The sequence below is a fragment of the Aquarana catesbeiana genome, linkage group LG07 (genome assembly GCF_042186555.1).
Source record: "Aquarana catesbeiana isolate 2022-GZ linkage group LG07, ASM4218655v1, whole genome shotgun sequence".
Taxonomy (NCBI): Eukaryota; Metazoa; Chordata; class Amphibia; order Anura; family Ranidae; genus Aquarana; species Aquarana catesbeiana.
The window spans coordinates 20,065,428-20,089,023 of NC_133330.1; the positions used below are offsets into that span (position 1 = coordinate 20,065,428).

General features: G+C 46.4%; 1 protein-coding gene across 2 annotated transcripts in view; it reads left to right on the forward strand.

Annotated features, from left to right (window-relative positions):
* GGA1 (golgi associated, gamma adaptin ear containing, ARF binding protein 1) overlaps positions 1-23,596 on the forward strand; it is a 65,729-nt gene that overhangs the window by 37,492 nt on the left and 4,641 nt on the right. For both annotated transcript variants that reach the window (XM_073591726.1, XM_073591727.1), the window contains 4 exons: positions 1,419-1,573; positions 9,793-9,980; positions 10,245-10,414; positions 10,506-10,616. In XM_073591726.1, the coding sequence (XP_073447827.1) occupies positions 1,419-1,573; positions 9,793-9,980; positions 10,245-10,414; positions 10,506-10,616 (624 nt within the window). The remainder of the gene's footprint in view (positions 1-1,418; positions 1,574-9,792; positions 9,981-10,244; positions 10,415-10,505; positions 10,617-23,596) is intronic.

Genomic DNA, 23,596 nt, shown 5'->3' on the forward strand with positions numbered 1-23,596 from the left:
ATGTATATATATATATACACACAGATGTATATGTAGATAGATAGATATTATCTAGATAGAGAGAGATATATATATATAGATCTCTATCTGTATACATTTTTTTTTTCTGCTATAAAACATATCCAATAAAAACATTTAAAAAAATCTAATTTATTCAAATGTATGCATCAATGTGTCAAAATGTATTCTGCTACATGTCTTTGGTAATAAAGATCACAATAAGCGTATATTGATTTGCATGAGTTATGGTGTCTGCAAACTATGGAATAGATTTATGGAGCTTTTTATAATACAAATGGTGATCAGAAACTTATAATGGGACTGCGATAGTGTGGTAGGCAATCTGACACTAACTGATGCTGGGGGGGACGACTGACTTAACTGCCACTGAAATCTTGAGTGATATATTATATTATATTATATTATATTATATTTTATTTTATTATTATTATATATATTTTTATTTACAAAATTTTGGGTCTTTTTTTTTTTTTTTTTATTTATAAAATAAAAAACCCAGTGGCAAACAAATACCACCAAAAGAAATCCCTATTTTGTGTGAAAAAAAAAAATTATATAAATCTCTTTTGTGTTCAGTGCTGAATGGCAAAAAATGTCCGGGTCATGAAGGGGGTAAAGTTTTCCAGAGCTGAAGTTGCTAAATACATCACGAGTCTCCTAACCATGGCAAAGCCTAGCATTTACAACCATGGCAAGGCCTGACATTTTGTGGTGGCACTCCAATGGCATTTCAACATTTGCATTGACAACATCAGATGTTTCATCTCATAGCTGTGGTTTGCCATGTTGCCCCTTTTGGCTATTGTTCTCTTTGCTCCCATAAAGTACAGAATAGGAGCTGTGCAGGGATATGGAGGAGGGGAAGTAGGGATTGCCAAAGTGATGTTTATGTGCTTTACAGTTTGAAATTGAGTTGTGAACAGCAAGAATTGTAAGGCCTCATTCACACGAGCGTATCAATCAGTACATCTCCAAAGAGACCATCGTCACCTGTGCAGAATGCACAAGTGTCCTGTGCAGACAGTCCCATTCATGTCTATTGGGAAGCAGTAATTGTACGGACACAGCTGCTGGTCCCAATTAGACAGCCATGCAGGTATGCGGCCCCAAGCGCACATTGTGGCACCAGCGCCTGCATGGATGTCTAATTGGTATCAGCAGTCCGTACAGTCGCACTGCTTCCCAATAGACATGAATAGGACTGTCTGCATGCAGATGCACAAAACACCTCTGCATTCCATGCAGGTGAAGATGGCCTGTGGGTGTATAGATCAGTACGCCATTGTGAATGAGGCCTAATAGCTAAATATAATCAGCCAAATAATTACTCATCAAAATGAATATATGTGATAATCTGCATTTCTTCTCTGCCGCTCCTGTGAATGGTCTGATCATAGTCTTCAGAGGGGAGCACAGACTCGGCTCCGGGAGAGAAGGTCTCTTCCGTCTCACAGACTCCGGCCCAGCCTAGTAGCGCTTTGGATGATCTGGATCTACTTGGGAAAACCCTTCTTCAGCAATCCCTTCCGCCCGCAGCCATGCATGTACGATGGTAAGTGTAAGTCTAAGACTGCGGAGCTTCTGTTTGGAAGACCTTCAGGAGTGTCCTATGAACCAGACATAATGTAGACGTCTGATATTCTCTGACAGAACAAAGTAAAGACGGATATTATATGTTGTGTAAAGCAATTTTGAACAAATCCAGAATACAGCCCCTGCCCTGGTTGGCTCCTTGCTGTATAATAAAATCTGAATCTTCTGCAAAAGTGAATCTTCTCCAGGTGCTGCCAACAAAAAAAAATTACGGTATTTATTGGCGTATAACACGCACTTTTTTACCCTGAAAACAGAGGGTAAACGGCACCTGCATGTTATATGCCAATATCTGTTTTTTTTAACCAACGGGGGGGGGGGGGGATCAGGCGGTCCACCCATTCGGAGGGCGTCAGGCCGGCTGCCCCCCTCTCCTGGCCCTGGGACAGCGCTGCCAGCACACTCCAAACTCCAGAAAACATTAATGCCAGCCCCCTCCCACACACCGCTCCCCCCCCGTGCCACTATCAATTTAAATCCAAGCCGCCAAATCCCCTCCACCAACACCGCTCGTTCTGGCCGCTCTCCTCCTCCCGCTTCACCCCCTCCTCGAGTATAGCTTTTGATTGGAGGAGGAGAGCGGTCATGTGACTGTCAATGAAAGAGAGGAGAGCAGTCACATGACCGGGTCCACGGCGCCAATGGAAGGTATTCAATAGATCCACGAGTGACACAGGAGAAGCGGCGCATGAGAAGGGGCCAGCAGCGATGCCCTCTATACTCCAGAGCATGCTGGCAATGCCGTCCCAGGAGACTGGGGGTCTCCTGGGAGTGCAGAGGGGGAAGGGGGGGGGGGTTTATAATGAAAGGGGTTGTGTACCATGCAAGGAGCTGTGGAAAGTTTTTTTTTTTTTTTTTCCTGAATCTTCCCTCTTATGCCCCGTACACACGGTCAGACTTTGTTCGGACATTCCGACAACAAAATCCTAGGATTTTTTCCGACGGATGTTGGCTCAAACTTGTCTTGCATACACACGGTCACACAAAGTTGTCGGAAAATCCGATCGTTCTGAACGCGGTGACGTAAAACACGTACGTCGGGACTATAAACGGGGCAGTGGCCAATAGCTTTCATCTCTTTATTTATTCTGAGCATGCGTGGAACTTTGTCCGTCGGATTTTTGTACACACGGTCGGAATTTCCGACAACGAGGTCCTATCACACATTTTTCGTAGGAAAAACCGACCGTGTGTACGGGGCATAAAAGTTAAGGTGTGTGTGTTATACGCCGATAAATACGGTATACTGTGACCATGTGGTTAATAATAATACACCAAGCTGCTGTTTACACCTTTCATTAGCCTTCCCTTGCTGGCTTATTACACTAGTAACCTTCAGTAAGCATCCCTCTGTCTAGTAGGAATATATCCAGTAGTCCCTTTGCTGGTTGGCTCATTGCACTAGTAGCCTGCGGTAAGAAACTGGTCTAGTAGGAATAGATTAAGCAGCCCCTTCTCTGGTTGGCTTGTTGCACTGTTAGCCAGCATCCCTCTGTCTAGTAAGAATACACCCAGCAGTCCTTTCACTGGTTGGCTCATTGCACTAGTAGACTGTAGTAAGCACCACTCGGTCTATTCAGAATATATATCCCCTACCCTGGTTCGCTCATTGCACTTGTAGCCTGCAGTACGCACCCCTTGGCCTAGTAGAGATATGTCCAGTAATCCCATTCCCTTGTTGGCTTGTTACACTAGTGGCCTGCAATAAGCACCCCTTGGTGTAATAGGAATTCATTCAGCAGCCCCTTCTCTTGTTGGCTTATTGCACTGTTAGCCAGTGCCCCTCAGCCTAGTAAGAATACATCCAATAGTCTTTTCACCGGTTGGCTCATTGCACTAGAAGCCTGCAGTAAGCACCCTTTGTTCTAGTAGAGATACATCCAGCAGCCCCTTCTCTTTGCTTATTGCACTAGTAGCCAGCAACCCCTCTGTCTAGCAAGAATACACCCAGCAGTCCTTTCACTGGTTGGCTCATTGCACTAGTGGACTAGTAAGCTCCCCTCTAGCTAATAGGGATATGTTGAGTAGTTCCTACCATTGTTGGCTTATTACACTAGTAGCCTGCAGTAAGTACCCCTAGGTCTAGTAGGAATACATCCAGCAGTCCCTTTGCTGGTTGGCTCATTGCACTAATAGCTAATCGTAAACACCCCTCAGTCTAGTAGAAATACGTCTAGCAATCCCTACCATTGTTGGCTTATTACACTAGTAGCCTTCAGTAAGCATCCATCTGTCTAGTAGGAATATATCCAGCAGTCACTTCCCTGGTTGGCTCATTGCACTAGAGGAAAATATTCCTTCCTGATTCCCCGAGAGGCAATCGGATATTCCCTGGATCAACTTTACCTATAAATATTAGTATCCAGTTATATTCTGTACATTTAGGAAAGAATCCAGACCTTTCTTAAAGAAATCTACTGAGCTGGCCAGAATCACCTCTGGAGGGAGTCTATTGCACATTTTCACAGCTCTTACTATGAAGAAACCTTTCCGTATTTGGAGATGAAATCTCTTTTCCGCTAGACATAAAGAGTGCCCCGTGTCCTCTGTGATGACCTTTAAAGCAGTGGCAGCCCGTCCATAGGGGGCGTTTGGGCGCTTCCCACCTCTCCACCCTAAACATTAACCCCCCTTCCTGCCTCTCCACCCTAAACAAATAACCTCTGTGTTTAACCACTTGACGACCGCCTCACGCCGATTTACGTCGGCAAGGTGGCACGGACAGGCAAAATCACGTACATATACGTGATTTGCCTTCCGCGGGTGGGGTGCCCGAGGCGGTCGTCTTTTGTCCAGCGGCAATCAGAGATGAGGGGGAGGCCATCCGTTCGTGGCCCCCCCATCGCGATCACCGCCGGCCAATGAGAACATTCCTTTGCTGCTGTATGCTAAACAGCAGCAAAGGAAATGATGTCATCTCTCCTTGGCTCGGTAATTTCCGTTCCGGCCCGAGGAGAGAAGACAGGTATGTGAGTGCACAACACACACACAGTAGAACATGCCAGGCACACAAAACACCCCGATCCCCCCCCCCCCCCCCCCCCCGATCGCCCCCCCAATCACCCCCCCCCCCCCTGTCACAAACTGACACCAGCAGTTTTTTTTTTTTTTTTTCTGATTACTGCATGGTGTCAGTTTGTGACAGTTACAGTGTTGGGACAGTGAGTATTACCCCCCTTTAGGTCTAGGGTACCCCCCTAACCCCCCCTAATAAAGTTTTAACCCCTTGATCACCCCCTGTCACCAGTGTCGCTAAGCGATCATTTTTCTGATCGCTGTATTAGTGTCGCTGGTGACGCTAGTTAGGGACCTAAATATTTAGGTTCGCCGTCAGCGTTTTATAGCGTCAGGGACCCCCATATACTACCGAATAAATGTTTTAACCCCTTGATTGCCCCCTAGTTAACCCTTTCACCACTGATCACCGTATAACTGTTACGAGTGACGCTGGTTAGTTCGTTTATTTTTTATAGTGTCAGGGCACCCGCCGTTTATTACCGAATAAAGGTTTAGCCCCCTGATCGCCCGGCGGTGATATGCGTCGCCCTAGGCAGCGTCAGATTAGCGCCAGTACCGCTAACACCCACGCAGCATATGCCTCCCTTAGTGGTATAGTATCTGATCGGATCAATATCTGATCCGATCAGATCTATACTAGCGTCCCCAGCAGTTTAGGGTTCCCAAAAACACAGTGTTAGCGGGATCAGCCCAGATACCTGCTAGCACCTGCGTTTTGCCCCTCCGCCCGGCCCGGCCCAGCCCACCCAAGTGCAGTATCGATCGATCACTGTCACTTACAAAACACTAAACGCATAACTGCAGCGTTCGCAGAGTCAGGCCTGATCCCTGCGATCGCTAACAGTTTTTTTGGTAGCATTTTGGTGAACTGGCAAGCACCAGCCCCAGGCAGCGTCAGGTTAGTGCCAGTAGCGCTAACACCCACGCACGCACCGTACAGCTCCCTTAGTGGTATAGTATCTGATCGGATCAATATCTGATCCGATCAGATCTATACTAGCGTCACCAGCAGTTTAGGGTTCCCAAAAACGCAGTGTTAGCGGGATCAGCCCAGATACCTGCTAGCACCTGCGTTTTGCCCCTCCGCCCAGCCCACCCAAGTGCAGTATCGATCGATCACTGTCACTTACAAAACACTTAACGCATAACTGCAGCATTCGCAGAGTCAGGCCTGATCCCTGCGATCGCTAACAGTTTTTTTGGTAGCTTTTTATTGAACTGGCAAGCGCCAGCGGCCTAGTACACCCCGGTCGTAGTCAAACCAGCACTGCAGTAACACTTGGTGACGTGGCGAGTCCCATAAGTGCAGTTCAAGCTGGTGAGGTGGCAAGCACAAGTAGTGTCCCGCTGCCACCAAGAAGACAAACACAGGCCCGTCGTGTCCATAATGCCCTTCCTGCTGCATTCGCCAATCCTAATTGGGAACCCACCGCTTCTGCAGCGCCCGTACTTCCCCCATTCACATCCCCAACCAAATGCAGTCGGCTGCATGAGAGGCATTATCTTTATGTCCTCCCGAGTACCCCTACTCAACGAACCCCCAAAAAAGATGTCGTGTCTGCAGCAAGCGCGGATATAGGCGTGACACCCGCTATTATTGTCCCTCCTGTCCTGACAATCCTGGTCTTTGCATTGGTGAATGTTTTGAACGCTACCATACACTAATTGAGTATTAGCGTAGGGTACAGCATTCCACAGACTAGGCACACTTTCACAGGGTCTCCCAAGATGCCATCGCATTTTGAGAGACCCGAACCTGGAACCGGTTACAGTTATAAAAGTTAGTTACAAAAAAAGTGTAAAAAAAAAAAATATATATATATAAAATAAAAAAAAAATAGTTGTCGTTTTATTGTTCTCTCTCTCTCTATTCTCTCTCTCTTGTTCTGCTCTTTTTTACTGTATTCTATTCTGCAATGTTTTATTGTTATTATGTTTTATCATGTTTGCTTTTCAGGTCTGCAATTTTTTATACTTTACCGTTTACTGTGCTTTATTGTTAACCATTTTTTTGTCTTCAGGTACGCCATTCACGACTTTGAGTGGTTATACCAGAATGATGCCTGCAGGTTTAGGTATCATCTTGGTATCATTCTTTTCAGTCAGCGGTCAGCTTTCATGTAAAAGCAATCCTAGTGGCTAATTAGCCTCTAGACTGCTTTTACAAGCCGTGGGAGGGAAAGCCCCCCCCACACCGTCTTCCGTGTTTTTCTCTGGCTCTCCTGTCTCAACAGGGAACCTGAGAATGCAGCCGGTGATTCAGCCAGCTGACCATAGAGCTGATCAGAGACCAGAGTGGCTCCAAACATCTCTATGGACTAAGAAACTGGAAGCTAAGAGCATTTTATGACTTAGATTTCGCCGGATGTAAATAGCGCCATTGGGAAATTGGGGAAGCATTTTATCACACCGATCTTGGTGTCATCAGATGCTTTGAGGGCAGAGGAGAGATCTAGGGTCTAATAGACCCCAATTTTTTCAAAAAAGAGTACCTGTCACTACCTATTGCTATCATAGGGGATATTCACATTCCCCGAGATAACAATAAAAATGATTAAAAAAAAAATATGAAAGGAACAGTTTAAAAATAAGATAAAAAAGCAAAAAAAATAATAAAGAAAAAAAAAAAAAAGCACCCCTGTCGCCCCCTGCTCTCGCGCTAAGGCGAACGCAAGCGGCGGTCTGTCGTCAAACGTAAACAGCAATTGCACCATGCATGTGAGGTATCGCCGCGAAGGTCAGATCGAGGGCAGTAATTTTTGCAGTAGACCTCCTCTGTAAATCTAAAGTGGTAACCTGTAAAGGCTTTTAAAGGCTTTTAAAAATGTATTTATTTTGTTGCCACTGCACGTTTGTGCGCAATTTTAAAGCATGTCATGTTTGGTATCCATGTACTCGGCCTAAGATCATCTTTTTTATTTCATCAAACATTTGGGCAATATAGTGTGTTTTAGTGCATTAAAATTTAAAAAAGTGTGTTTTTTCCCCAAAAAATGCGTTTGAAAAATCGCTGCGCAAATACTGTGTGAAAAAAAAAAAATGAAACACCCACCATTTTAATCTGTAGGGCATTTGCTTTAAAAAAATATATAATGTTTGGGGGTTCAAAGTAATTTTTTTGCAAAAAAAAATAACTTTTTCATGTAAACAATAAGTGTCAGAAAGGGCTTTGTCTTCAAGTGGTTAGAAGAGTGGGTGATGTGTGACATAAGCTTCTAGATGTTGTGCATAAAATGCCAGGACAGTTCAAAACCCCCCCAAATGACCCCATTTTGGAAAGTAGACACCCCAAGCTATTTGCTGAGAGGCATATCGAGTCCATGGAATATTTTATATTGCGACACAAGTTGCGGGAAAGAGACAAATTTTTTTTTTTGCACAAAGTTGTCACTAAATGATATATTGCTCAAACATGCCATGGGAATATGTGAAATTACACCCCAAAATACATTCTGCTGCTTCTCCTGAGTACGGGGATACCACAAGTGTGAGACTTTTTGGGAGCCTAGCCGCGTACGGGACCCCGAAAACCAAGCACTGCCTTCAGGCTTTCTAAGGCCGTAAATTTTTGATTTCACTCTTCACTGCCTATCACAGTTTCGGAGCCCATGGAATGCCCAGGTGGCAAAAAAAAACCCCAAATGACCCCATTTTGGAAAGTAGACACCCAAAGCTATTTGCTGAGAGGTATAGTGAGTATTTTGCAGACCTCACTTTTTGTCACAAAGTTTTGAAAATTGAAAAAAGAAAAAAAAAAATTTTTTTTCTTGTCTTTCTTCATTTTCAAAAACAAATGAGAGCTGCAAAATACTCACCATGCCTCTCAGCAAATAGCTTGGGGTGTCTACTTTCCAAAATGGGGTCATTTGGGGGGGTTTTGTGCCACCTGGGCATTCCATGGCCTCCGAAACTGTGATAGGCAGTGAGGAGTGAAATCAAAAATTTACACCCTTAGAAATCCTGAAGGCGGTGCTTGGTTTTCGGGGCCCCGTACGCGGCTAAGCTCCCAAAAAGTCCCACACATGTGGTATCCCCGTACTCAGGAGAAGCAGCTAAATGTATTTTGGGGTGCAATTCCACATATGCCCACGGCCTGTGTGAGCAATATATCATTTAGTGACAACTTTTTGTAAATTTTTTTTTTTTTTTTTTTTGTCATTATTCAATCACTTGGGACAAAAAAAATAAATATTCAATGGGTTCAACACGCCTCTCAGCAATTTCCTTGGGGTGTCTACTTTCCAAAATGGGGTCATTTGGGGGGGTTTGTACTGCCCTGCCATTTTAGCACCTCAAGAAATGACATAGGCAGTCATAAACTAAAAGCTGTGTAAATTCCAGAAAATGTACCCTAGTTTGTAGACGCTATAACTTTTGCGCAAACCAATAAATATATGCTTATTGACATTTTTTTTACCAAAAACATGTGGCCGAATACATTTTGGCCTAAATGTATGACTAAAATTTAGTTTATTGGATTTTTTTTATAACAAAAAGTAGAAAATATCATTTTTTTTCAAAATTTTCGGTCTTTTTCCGTTTATAGCGCAAAAAATAAAAACTGCAGAGGTGATCAAATACCATCAAAAGAAAGCTCTATTTGTGGGAAGAAAAGGACGCAAATTTCGTTTGGGTACAGCATTGCATGACCGTGCAATTAGCAGTTAAAGCGACGCAGTGCCAAATTGGAAAAAGACCTCTGGTCCTTAGGCAGCATAATGGTCCGGGGCTCAAGTGGTTAATGATGGGGTTAGTATGAGTGAGGGGGTCCTGTGTACAATGTGGTGTAGTGTTGAGGAAGGTGTCCTGTGTAATGATAGGGAGAGGGATGGTGGTAAGGGGGATTCATTTTGTTTAACCATGCTCCTTAAAGGGGTGGTAATTCTATGCATTAAGGTGAAAAAACTAGATCCCTGGTGTCTATAGATGCAGGGATTTTAGATTTTGCATGCACTTCCACTTTAAGATATGTAATAAGCCACCACTGAATTCAGCTCATCAACAACCACAGTTGTCTTTTGCTTGAGTGGAAAGGCCTAGGTGTCCTGTGGAAGAAGGTTGGAGAGCTGATATCCTGGATGATCAGGATTTCCCTCCATTCCTCTGCCTTTCCTTTGTCCCGATGTATAATGTTTCATCACCTTATTTTATTTTTTTTAGGGGGGAAAAGCCCCAACACAAACCCACATTAAGGGATCTGCAGAGTAAAACGGGCACCTCTCCTCTTCAGCAGTCCGCAGTCCTGGGAAACACCCCTTTTGTCGGAGTAGAACAGCAAGTCCCGTCCCCTGTGAAGAGCGACATCTCCCTCACCAATGTCACTGTGCCTCTGGAATCCATCAAACCCAGTATGGAATATTTCTCTATTTATCCTACTTGTGCATAAATGATACGATTTTTGATCCAATGCTCTGAGCCTCCCACAAGTATGAAGTATCTGATTGTAGATGATTCCTGCTGAATGGCCCCACCCAGTGGACTCTTCTTCAGTCCTAGGCTTCATACACGAGGGTGGTTTGTCTCCTACTTTTATAGACCTCTCTACCTGACTGTATTGTTTTGTGTCTTTTATTTATTTTTATTTTTTTTAACAGATTGTTTTGTGTCTTTAGGTAGCATCCTCCCAGTCACTGTGTATGACCAGCGCAGCTTTCGGGTCCTTTTCCATTTTGCCCAGGACAGCCCTCCAGGCAGGCCTGACGTCCTGGTGGTTGTGATCTCCATGCTGAGTACTGCCCCTCTCCCCTTCACTGGAATTAGTTTTCAGGCTGCTGTGCCCAAGGTTGGTTCCATCCCATTCTAACATCCTGCCCCCCCCTTCATCTCTCTTTGTGGTCTCAAATCTTTTTTTTTTTTTTTTTCTGTTTTTAAAGGCAATGAAGATAAAGTTGCAACCGGCAACTGGCAGTGAACTTCCTGCATTCAATCCCATTCTGCCCCCAACTGCTATTACTCAGGTGCTGCTGCTGGCCAACCCCACACAGGTAAGTTACTAGGCTTATCCTCCTCATTTGTAGAACATATGCACTTTATACTCCCTGCAGCATCCTAATGCATGATCACCAATAAGAAATACACCATCAATACCTAATCACTCTTTGCCTGGATGAGATGCAGCACCACCTTTCAGATCTAGTGGGGTTGAGTTACTAGAACTGGAGGGTGCAAAATCTGCTGCAGCTGTGCATGGTAGCCAATCAGCTTCAAACTTCTGCTTGTTCAATTAAGCTTTGACAGCAAATCCTGGAAGCTGATTGGTTTCTGTGCAGAACTGCACCAGATTTAGGATATCTCCCACACTTTCACCACTTTACTACATCCTGCCATCAACATGAGAATTACCATCAGTACTTCCTGACTCATTGTCATTATTGTAAGATACACCATCACTGCTTCTCCGCTCTGGGGAGCACCTGGCCATCTGTCACCAGTATGGTGTATGCCATCACAACTGCCCTGAACATTATGCCCAGTACCAGGTACAATCTCACCGCCATCTCCCACATTGTCACTAGTACAAGCTACATGGTCATCACCGCCCGCCACATTGTCACTAGTGCAAGCTACATGGTCATCACTGCCCACCACATTGTCACCAGTACAAGCTACATGGTCATCACTGCCCACCACATTGTCACCAGTACAAGCTACATGGTCATCACCGCCCGCCACATTGTCACCAGTACCAACTACTTGGTCATCACTGCCCGCCACATTGTCACCAGTACAAGCTACATGGTCATCACTGCCCACCACATTGTCACCAGTACAAGCTACATGGTCATCACTGCCCACCACATTGTCACCAGTACAAGCTACATGGTCATCACTGCCCACCACATTGTCACCAGTACAAGCTACATGGTCATCACTGCCCACCACATTGTCACCAGTACAAGCTACATGGTCATCACTGCCCACCACATTGTCACTAGTACAAGCTACATGGTCATCACCGCGCGCCACATTGTCACTAGTGCAAGCTACATGGTCATCACTGCCCACCACATTGTCACCAGTACAAGCTACATGGTCATCACTGCCCACCACATTGTCACTAGTACAAGCTACATGGTCATCACCGCCCGCCACATTGTCACTAGTGCAAGCTACATGGTCATCACTGCCCACCACATTGTCACCAGTACAAGCTACATGGTCATCTCTGCCCGCCATATTGTCACCAGTACAAGCTACATGGTCATCACTGTCCACATTGTCACAAGTACAAGCTACATGGTCATCACTGTCCACCACATTGTCACTAGTACAAGGTACATGGTCCTCACTGCCCACCACATTGTCACCAGTACAAGCTACATGGTTATCACTGTCCACCACATTGTCACTAGTACGGGATGCAGTCACAGCTGTCTGGCACAATGTCACTAATATGGGGTTCGCTGTCACCACTTCCTGCCACAGTGCCAACACTACAGGGTACTTTGTCTCCGCTGTCCGCCACATTGTCATCAATTCAGGTGCATTTAAAATAGGAAGAACCGCGCTAACACAAAAACATATAAGCAGCAGCATATAGTGCGATCACACCAAAATCTAGAGTCCTGTAAAAAGCTGCGCTAAAATTATTAAAAGTTCATATAAATGACATCAAGGGGATTTCTCCAAGTCCTTATTTCAAAGTGAAAACACCACCACCGTGCACTTCTAAGCAGTAGTGACAATCCACCCTAGTAGTAGAGCCTGCTTACCAGATGGCAAGCATAAAAGGGCAAGTGGCTTTAGCCTAGCCAAGGCCTTTTAGCTTGCTGACGCTCCCGGTGTTCCTATGGGGGGTAAATCTCCAGGCTCCCTTAGGTTATCCTCATGTCGCCATTCAACACGAAAAACCCGGATGACTGGAGGGATGTCTGTGTTCCAGATCTTCAGGTGCATTGTCCCTATTGTGACAAAATGTCACTAAAATTGGGTTTTCGATCATCCCTGTCCGCCACATTGTCACCAATACAGGTACACTGTCACCACTGTCTGCCACATCATCTCCAATTCTGGGTACACCAGGATAATCCTCTTTTGGGCCTGTTATGAAAACATCCAGCACTCCCATCCCAGACTTTTCCTTTTTACACTATATTACCAAAAGTATTGGGACACCTGCTTTTACACACGCATGAACTTTAATGACACCCCAGTCTTAATCCATAGGGTTCAATATTGAGTTGGCCCACCCTTTGCCGCTATAACAGCTTCAACTCTTCTAGGAAGGCCGTCCACAAGGTTTAGGAGTGTGTCTATGGGAATGTTTGATCATTCTTCCAGAAGCGCATTTGTGAGGTCAGGCACTGATGTTGGACGAGAAGGCCTGGCTCCCAGTCTCCGCTCTAATTCATCCCAAAGGTGTATTATCGGTTTGAGGTCAGGATTCTGTGCAGGTCAGTCAAGTTCCTCCACCCCAAACTCGCTCATCCATGTCTTTATGGACCATGTTTTGTTCACTGGTCCAAACCATTTGGTGGAGGGGGGATTATGGTGTGGGGTTGTTTTTCAGGGGTTGGGCTTGACCTCTTAGTTCCAATGATGGGACCTCTTAAGGCGTCAGCATACCAAGACATTTTGGACAATTTCATGCTCCCAACTTTGTGGGAACAGTTTGGGGACGGCCCCTTCCTGTTCCAACATGACTGCACACCAGTGCACAAAGCAAGGTCCATAAAGCACCTTAAGAGTTCCCTTCACTGGAACTAAGGGCCAGGCCCAACCCCTGAATATCAACCCCACACAATAACACCCCCCCCCCCCCCCCCTTCCACCAAATGGTTTGGTCCAGTGAACAAAACCAGGTCCATAAAGACATGGATGAGCGAGTTTGTGGTGGAGGAACTTTACTGGCCTGACCTCAACCCGATAGAACACCTTTGGGATGAATTAGAGCGGAAACTGCAAGCCAGGCCTTCTTCGTCCGACTTTACAAATGCGCTTCTGGAAGAATGGTCAAACATTCCCATAGACACACTCCTAAACCTTGTGGACGGCCTTCCCAGAAGAGTTGAAGCTGTTATAGCTGCAAAGGGTGGGCCAACTCAATATTGAACCCCACGGACTAAGACTGGGATGCCATTAAAATGCATGTGCGTGTAAAGGCAGGCGTCCCAATACTTTTGGTGATATAGTGTACATTGGTGATATTTTGATAGGCTGGAATATCACCATCTGTTCTTTCAGCTGGCAGCCGGTTGGCCATCTGTGCACCATTCAGGCTAGGAAACGTTATTTACTGCTGACGAGATTTGAGCTATTCAGCTTTGTAAAATGAAGCAGATAAGCCTGGTAAACCCCTGCTGGCCGGGAAACAGAAAGACGAAATATAACCAATATTACAAAAATGAAATGAGTTGTTTTCAAGTTGTACAGGAGAAGGAATTTTCTAGTCTTTAACAAAGGATTATATACCACTGGCAAAAAGAAAGTTACCGAGATATCCCCCCATATAACCCCTCCCCCTACCAGCAGGCCTCATGTTTTTTGCTGGTGTCCTCTTCTCTGTTCATAGAGAAGTTTTGAAGTCTATCTCCACCGGGTCCTATTAAACTCTGTTCGGAAAGTTGCTCATAGTCCGATTCCTTGCCTTCCTCTCGGCTCTTGATTGGACCTTCCACCACTCCACATTCTTCATACTTATCTCAGTAGGGATTTTCTGCCACAATGTATTATTTTGTGGACACACGAGGTCCTTTTTAGAGGCCATAGATAATAGGGGGTCTCGAACAATCCCTTCCGGCCTCCCCTCCTGGGTCAGTCTCTAGCGTTTGCTTAGGATGCAGCCACACTGCCCGAGGAGGAGGTAGTTGAGTAAGATCCTCCGTCCTTCAGAAGAATCTGATCAGGATGAGTCGCTTTCAGTTGAAATTTTAACTAAGTTTAAAGGCTAAGTTCACTTATAATTTAAAACAATAATAAATGTACATACACTCACCGGCCACTTTATTAGGTCCCCCTTGCTAGTAGCGGGTTGGACCCCCTTTTGCCTTCATTCTTGGTGGCATAGATCCAACAAGGTGTTGGAAACGTTCCTCAGAGATTTTGGTCCATAGTGACATGATAGCATCACGCAGTTGCTGCAAATTTGTCGGCTGCACAACGATCTCCCGTTCCACATCCCAAAGGTGCTCTATTGGATGAGATGTGGTGAGTGTGAAGGCCATTGGAGTACAGTGACCTCATTGTCCAGTGGTGAGATGATTGGAGCTTTGTGACATGGTGCATTATCCTGCTGGAAGGAGCCATCAGAAGATGGGGACACTGTAGTCATAAAGGGGTAGACATGGTCAGCAACAATACTCAGGTAGGCCGTGGGGTTTATACCATGCTCAATTGGTACTAAGGGGCCCAAAGTGTGCCAAGAAAATATCCCCCCCCCCCCCCCTCATCATTACACCCCCACCACCAGCCTGAACCGGTGATACAAGGCAGGATGGATCCATGCGCCCAATTCTTTTTTTTAAATTCCTTTATTTTGTTATACAGAAGGCATGGATACATTGTCTAGTATAAGACAGGTCATACATTTTCATACGTTAACATGTTTAGGGTACAGTAGATTGAAACCATAGACCTAAATCAGATTAGCCACCAAACAAGTGGGGTAATACATGTGTGTTCCAGCCAACTATGTATCATTTCTGAATGTAATAAAGCAAGGTAGCCTACATAAGGGCCTCCTTGCATGAACTGTGAACATATCTTTAACAGTATTGGTATATAATATAATACTTAAAATATTTTACTACAGATATGTCTAGTGTTAAACGAACAAATGTTTCCAGCTCACCGCGAATAATATGTTTTCAATAATTCGTTAACGCCGTCACCCCGGCTACTTGGTGAGCTTATCAGAACAAAGTAACAGAGAAAGAGGGGAACAGTAGGAAATCAGAGGGAAAGCGGGGAAGGAGAGACAGGAGGACTAGGGAGAAGGGGGAGATGAGGTCAAGGGAAGGGAGATAGACGGGTATGGCTGCGACACCGCCCCCCCACCGGATCCACCCGCCGGACCCCAGAGGGGCATATACAGGTGCCTGTTTTAGCAGTAACTACGGGGACGCCCCCTCAAGTAGATTGGATTTGTGCTTGTACCAACTCCTGTAGATATGCGTCAGTACCAACAAAATATCTCCAGGGTCTCCACTTGTCCATAAATTGTTCCTCCTTGTTTTGTAGAGTTGCAGTCAGTTCCTCCATCTGTAGAATACAGTTTACTTTCGAATACCACAGGATCCTAGTAGGTGGGTGGGGATCTCGCCATAATACGGGGATACAGGCTCTCGCTGCGTTCAGGAGTTGCATTGTCAAAGTTTTCTTGTATTTACTAATGGGTCTAGTGGTTAGGTGTAGGAGGCATGCAGCTGGGTTGTCTTTAAGTTCGACCGAGGTCAAGCTTTGAATGGTCGAAGTCACCTCCTCCCAAAAGGGTCTCAGGACCGGACACGACCAAAAGACATGGAGCATATTTCCCACTTCTGTGCCACACCTCCAACACCTATCTGAGAGCGTAGGGTTCATTTTGTGTAACATATATGGGACTCTATACCACCTGGTCAGAATTTTGTATCCCGATTCTTGATAGTGACTCGCAATCGAGGACTTGTGAGCCAAAGCCAAGATCTTCTCTTGTTGTTGTGTAGTAAACTGTGTCTCTAGATCTCTTTCCCACTTTAATAGAAACTCTGGTGCCTTGTCCTCTCCCTGAGTAGTGAGGAGGTTATATAAAAATGAGAGTGCGTGCCTTATCGGTTCCCCTGATTTACACAGAGATTCCAGGGGAGTGTGACCCCGCGGGACATAGGGAGCTTTCTGAAGAGTCTGCAGAAAATGTCTAAGCTGGATGGTACTGAGACTGTCTAACGGAGGTTCTGTGAGTCTAGAGATCGTGGAAGAAGATGGGAGTTCCCCCTGGGGCCAAACCTCCCCCAGGGACTGTTTCTCAGAGGTGATTAATTGTCTCAGTCTACGACTTGTAAGTCCGGGGGAAAAGTCTGGGTTACCGATTATAGGGGTCAGGGGGGAAGGTAACGGTGATATATCCGTATCACGGAATATTTTCCTCGCCACCCGAAGGGTAGCTCCTATTAGCGGGTGGTTTTTCTGGTCTTCTGGAAGTGGGGACAAGAGCCACGGGGATGGGAGTAAGGGGATCGAGGAGTCCTCAATTTCCATTCCCACCCATTGTTTGGACTCTTTGTTGCAATGCCAATCAACAATCCTGGCAAGGTGTACCGCTCGGTAATACCGAGAGATGTCTGGTAAACCGATGCCCCCCCTCTCCTTGGGTCTGGAGAGTGTTTGCATGTTTATTCTGGGGGCTTTATGAGCCCAGATGAACTCCCTCACAATGGACTGTATTTGCTTAAAGAAGGTCATGGGTAAATTTATCGGTAATGTTTGGAGTATATATAAAACACGGGGCAGGGCCGTCATTTTCAGGGCATTGCATCGCCCAAACCAGGTCAAAGTGAGTTTGTGCCAGGTCTGGAGGTCGATTTTAAGTCTTTGGAGTAAGGGTTGGAAATTACATGTGTACAGGTGTGCCAAGTCCGGAGTGATGTCCACCCCCAGGTAACGGATAGATTTCTCCGCCCAACGAAACGGGAAGGATTTGCTCATATTTACTGCTTCCGTGACTGGTAGTGTGACATTTAGCACTGCGGACTTGGCACAGTTGACCTTGAAATTTGAGACTTCGCCATACAACCGTAGAGCTTCCAAGATGTTAGGTAGTGAGATACGTGGGTTGGAGACGAAGAAAATCAGATCGTCAGCGAAGGCCGCAATTTTATGATGTCCCGAGGACTTCGTGATCCCGGTTATATTGGGATTCCTGCGGACGCTACACAGGAACGGCTCAAGAGTCAAAATAAAAACTAATGGGGACAGGGGGCACCCCTGTCTCGTCCCGTTAGAGATGTCAAAGAAATCCGATCGCCACTCATTGACCCTTACCGCCGCTGAGGGAGCCGAGTAGAGAGACGATATCCAGCCTCTCATGTTTGGGCCAACACCAATATGTTCCAGAGTGGCCCGCATAAAATGCCAGGCCACCCTGTCAAAAGCCTTCTCTGCGTCTGTAGAAAGTAGCAGAAAAGGCTTCTTGACGGTCTGCGCTTCGTGAATAAGGTTAAGGACTCTTATGGTGTTGTCTCTCGACTCCCTCAGCGGCACGAATCCCGCCTGGTCAAAGTGTATTAATTGTGGGACATGTGGGAGTAATCTGTTAGCCAGGATTTTGGAAAACAATTTAAGATCCACGTTTAGTAGAGCAATCGGGCGGTAATTACTGCAGTGGCTAGAATCCTTCCCTTCTTTCGGGATCAAAGAAATAAATGCCCGTAGGGAGTCTACCATGTTAATGCCTCCTTCTTTTAGTGCGTTGTATGCTTTCAGGAAGTGTGTCGATAAGTGAGACCCGAAGGTCTGGTAATAGGTCAGGGTGAAGCCATCCGGCCCGGGCGCCTTCCTTGGCTTCGTTTGGGCCAAGGCTAGAGAGAGTTCTTCAGGGGTGATGTCCGACTCAAATGAGTCTCCCACATCAGCTGGTAAAGTAGGCATACCCGAAGACCTGATGTATTCCCCCGCTGACACCTCTCTTTCTGTTAAAAGATCAGTAGGTTCCCCCTTGTGCAAATTATATAGTTGTTGGTAATATGTAGCAAATTCATTGGCTATATCCCTAGAGGTGTGGACCGTAGTTCCCTGTGAGGTCACTATAGAGGGAATGTAGGTACGTTGTCTCGGGCCACGAAGTAGTCTGGCTAGCATGGTCCCCGGCTTGTTAGAGAATTCAAACATGGACCTTTTAGCCCAGGCCAGATCTTGTACCGTTTTGTGATACAAGAGGTCTTTCAATTCACCCCTGGTCTTCAGTAAAGCCTGGAGGTGTGTTTCCGCTAGGGACTTCTTGTGAAGTAGCTCGAGAGACCGCACCCGGGAGATCAGGAGGTCAATCTGTTTAGTCCTTTCTCTTTTTTTCGCTGCCCCAATCCTAATTAATTCCCCTCTTATTACACATTTATGGGCTTCCCACACTGTCATTGGAGACAGCGCCGGATCTATGTTTTCTGAGAAGTAATTAGTCAGTGTCCTGCTTATCTCCTCACGTATCTCGGGGATTTGTAATAATGACTCGTTTAGTTTCCAGGTTGGAGGGGACCTGAGTTCTGTATCCCAGCAAAGGGTCACATGCGTGGGGGCATGGTCAGAGAGGGAAATGTAGTCAATCTGGGATGCGGTGACAAACGGTAAGTCTTTATGTTGGATCTGAAAGAAGTCTATCCTGGAGTATGTACCATGCACCGCAGAAAAATAGGTAAAATCCCTCTCACCGGGGTGCATGATCCTCCAGGGGTCGATCAACTGTAGATTGGTTAATTCTACCTTGAGTTTTTTAAGGTATGAGAAAGACAGATGAGATGCCCCTCTTGATACATCCAGTAGTGGCTCCGGAGCAAAATTGAAATCCCCGCCCATCAGGAACAGACCCTCCCGAAAATCTAAGATTAAGGGAATGAGGGATCGCAAAAAGGACAGGTGATCAGAATTGGGGAAATAGACGTTTACTAGGGTCACTGTGGTATTTCTGATCCTGCCCTTTAAGAGCAAGAATCGGCCAAGTGGGTCAGCTCTCTCTTCTAATAGCGTCCACGGCAGTGATCTGGCTATCAATATACTGACCCCCTTTGATTTTGATAGAGGGGAGGGAGCGTGATATACAGTGGGGAAGTCCCTGTTGCAGAGTCTGGGGACTGCCGACAGTTTGAAATGTGTTTCCTGAATGAGCGCCACCTGTGTGCGCGTTTTTTTTAGATCTGTGAGGAGTCTGGAGCGTTTTTCCGGGGTAGCTAGGCCTCTGACATTGAGGGAGGTGAATTTTATCTCACTACCAGGGTGTGAGCCCGGAGGCCCTCCCGGGGGGGCCATGTCGCACCCCGGCAGCCAATCGGGGGAGGGTAGGGAAAAGAATAGGTCAAGAAGGTATAGGGAGGGGATAGAAAAGGGGGGGGGGGGGGGATATTGAGGGGAAGGGGAGGGGGTGTAGAGTTGGGGTAGGAAGGGAAGGGGAGACCGGATATAAGGGAGGGACGAAGAGGAAGAGAAAAGGAGGAATTGGAGTTGAAAAGATATAGAGAAAAATACTAAGAAGGATAAATTAATTATCCAGCTGTTGCTATATAAAGCCTTACGCAAATATGCGCTTCCTATTAGTGGGTGTGGAAGACTAGACTCTGCGACACAACGGGAGACGTGTCGTCAGGAGAGAACCGGCATGATGAACAATATCTGACTATTACCGTTTTAAACAGCAGACAAAAATAAAAAACCATAAACAACTTGATTCTTTGCTGTAGAATCTTCAAATATGTGTATGCGACCACCGCAAGTGAAATGTATATCCACTAAGAGATCTATGTGAACCTACATTTCCAATACAGTGTAAGTATTGCAACTAACCCTCTTGATAGGGAACAAGAGGGTAACAAACTAAACATGACTCCGTGTCTTTATGAATTAGAGTCCCCCCTACCCCTCCACCTCATGCCCCACAAAAAAAGGGGAGAAATAAGAAAAAAAACAAAGAGCGTGAAAACTGCCCTTAAGGAACCTGTGAAACGATGAGGTGGAGGCGCGGTGAGACCCCCCAACTAAATTCGAATCCAGACGCCTATCTAAGGCATGTCATCTTTTCACGGAGGAGCAAAAAGTCCCTCCAGCATATATATAATATACCCCTGTATCGCTGTACGTTCTACTCATAAAACTCAGAGAGTTTACTGTGCGGTGAAAGAAAAAGGATATCAGTGTGGTCTAGAGTTCTAACAACCACAGGAGTCCCCTTCTTGCTTCTCAGTACGTAGCCTTCTGAGCCAGTGCGGTCAGTTAGGACTCCGGTGAGGTAGGATTGTCTCTTGGAGTTGTCCTGGATCTTGATCGCCATTGTCGTCTGCTGGCTCGTTGGGGTCTTGGTGACATAGATCTCGTGCTATTGAAGGTGATCGGAAAGTCCAACCAATTGGGTATCGAGAACCCGGGGATCTCCAGAAACCTGAACAAATCCGGCAGTTGGTCTGGCCAACGCAGCGTAAAAGAGTTATTTCCTTTCAGGACGATCAAGTGGAATGGGTGGCCCCATCTGTAGGTGGCTCCTGTCGTTCTGATAGCTTCTAGCAGTGGACGTATTTGGCTTCTCATACGCAGGGTCATCCGCGATATATCAGGGAAAAATTGCACCGACGCCCCATCAAAGTCCAAGGGGCCCTGAGACCAAGCCCTTCTCAGGATTTCTTCCTTAATTGTGTAATAATGAACTCTCGCCAATATGTCTCTTGGTGCGAGATCATCTCCTCCCCTGGGACCCTGCACACGGTGCACACGGTCCAGTTCTAGTTCCGCTGTAGGGGGCTTGTCTAGTAATCGATTGAATATGGCCACAATCGTGGCTCTGAGATCACTTCCTGAAGTGGCTTCAGGCAGGCCGCGCACTCTGATATTGTTTCTCCTGCTGCGATTTTCGCCATCATCGATTGAAAGTTGCATCAGGATCAGGCGCCTTTTATAATCCGTATGAGCCTTTTCTATGTCTGACATTCTTGACTCTAGCAGAGAAGCAGATGTTTCCACCTCTGATACCCTGGAGTCTACAGTATCTATTCTCTGCTTTAAATCATGGATCTCTTTAGACAGGGTATTCACAATAGTAGCTGTAGATTCAGTGATGTCCTGTTTAGTGGGGAGGAGGGCGATTATCCCCTTCCAGCATTCAGGGAATGGTTGCTCCTGAGTGTTAGCAGGCTGTATGGATGAGCAGCTATCAGCCCCTGGGATTTCTGGGGACAGGATCGGGGAATCAGCTCTGTTAGGGAGAGATCCGTTACCTTGTGGAGCATTAGAGAGCCCCTTGCCTGTCTTCTTGAGCGATGCTGTGCCTGCATTGCCAGAGCGTGGCGGCGCCATCTTGGACTCCAGGGCCTGTGACGGAGTTGCCGAATTCCGCAAGAAATAAGCAGCGATGTCCGCGGTTCTATTAGCTGCGGGTGATCCCGGAGGTCTGTCCGTCATGGACATGTAGTTTAAAAGCCGGTATGTACGCTAGGTCCGGTTCTCAGCCTAAACGAGGCACGGAGCTCCCAGGGAAAGCAGCCTCACAGCGCCATTGCCAAGCCATGCCCCCCCCATGCGCCCAATTCTGACCCCACCATCTGAATGTCGCAGCTGAAATCCAGACTCATCAGACCAGGCAACGTTTTTCCAATCTTCTATTGTCCAATTTTGGTGATCCTGTGTGAATTGTAGCCTCAGTTTCCTCTTCTTGGCTGACAGGATTGGCACCCGGTGTGGTCTTCTGCTGCTGTAGCCCAACTGCTTCAAGGTTCGATGTATTGTGCATCGAACCTTGTGCATATTCTTCAGTTGCTTTCATGGCGGTTTGCCAGAACCTGGCAGTTTAGACTAAGGACATGGCTGGAGACTCTAGCTCCACCAACAGAACTTCATTCACCACCAATTCGAGCTTTTACCTGTTGCCTTACATTACTGCGTAAATGTCTTGGCAGATATGCTTCACCAGATCCCCAGGATGTGGAGAATTCTGGTCAGCAGAACTCCTTTGCAAGAAACCTCTTCTGGTGTCCAGGCACCAAACTGGACAGGTTTGTCACCAGCTCTAGGGGGATCCTTGGGTCTTCGCAGTGGACGCTCTGGTAAACAGGTTCACCTGGTCTACGCCTGGTTCTCAATGCATCGACCTGGCCCAGGAGGATGTGGCACTTGGACGTGGTCTCCAGTTAACATCACTTCCGGCTCGGCCTCCTGTGCCTTCCATGCTGGTTATGGTTCGACTTGGCTGAGCGCTCTTGGTCCGGTGCAGACATACCAGGCTTGGAAGTGGCTTGCCCTCTATGGTAACTCCAAGACACCTCCACCTGCCCCAGACATCTCTCTAGTTACTACATGCCTGCTTGTTTGTTGCCTAATGTGAGTAGCCAGTCAATAAAACCTTGTTCTTACCTCCTGCACTTCATCTGGCACCCCCTGTTTTTCCCTTTTTGCCCTGAGGTCAAAAACCTCTTTTCTCCCGAGGGTGGTCTCCTCCTTAAACCTCACCTAGGACATTATCCTTACCTCCTTTTATGTCCTTCTCTGGAACATCCCAAAGAACTTGTCTTGACATGGTCCATGATTTCTTGACCTGTTTGTTTACATGGGCTTGTTGGCGTGGTTTGCGGTGTTGAAAAAGCAGATCTCCGCCCACCCCCCTGCTTACCGGGTGGTCCGTTGTACACCTTTCCGATACTCGCCAACCCAAAGGGTACAACATTGTCCTGCTGAGATCCTCTTGTATTCTGCCACCTCTCGTTTCCCGCCATGTTGATTTTGACATCATCAAAAGGCCCGCCTGGTTTAACAGATGTGCCTCCTGATGATGCAGTGCTAGGCACGCCCCCCTCCTCCTTTCTGAATGATGCACTGTGCCTCCAGGGATATGCGACGTGAATACACCAGGAGGGCAAAAGAAGGGAGGAAAGGGTACGTTATTCGCCTAGGTTAGTGATAAGCAGGGGTGGCTGCTACATTTTTTTTTTTTTTTTTTACGAAACAAAAAAAAAAAAAAGACTGCTCTGTTCTGCTGGCAGAGGGAGGAGGGCTGCTGAATAGGAGAGAAGTCTTTCCAGAGGGTGAAGAGTCGCTTTAAGCACCTGTTTCCTGTACTGTACGAGGAAAATAAGACATCTTAATCATACAGCAACAATTCCTGTGACACCAACAATGGGGGAACAATTCTTCCCAGTGACACCAATAATGGGGCACAGTTCCCTCCAATGACCCCAACAATGGGGCCCAATGACACCAAATGATGGGGCACAATTCCTCCCAATCACCCCAACGATAGGGCCCAATGACACCAATGATGGGGCCCAATTCCTCCCAAAGACACCAATGATGGGGCCCAATTCCT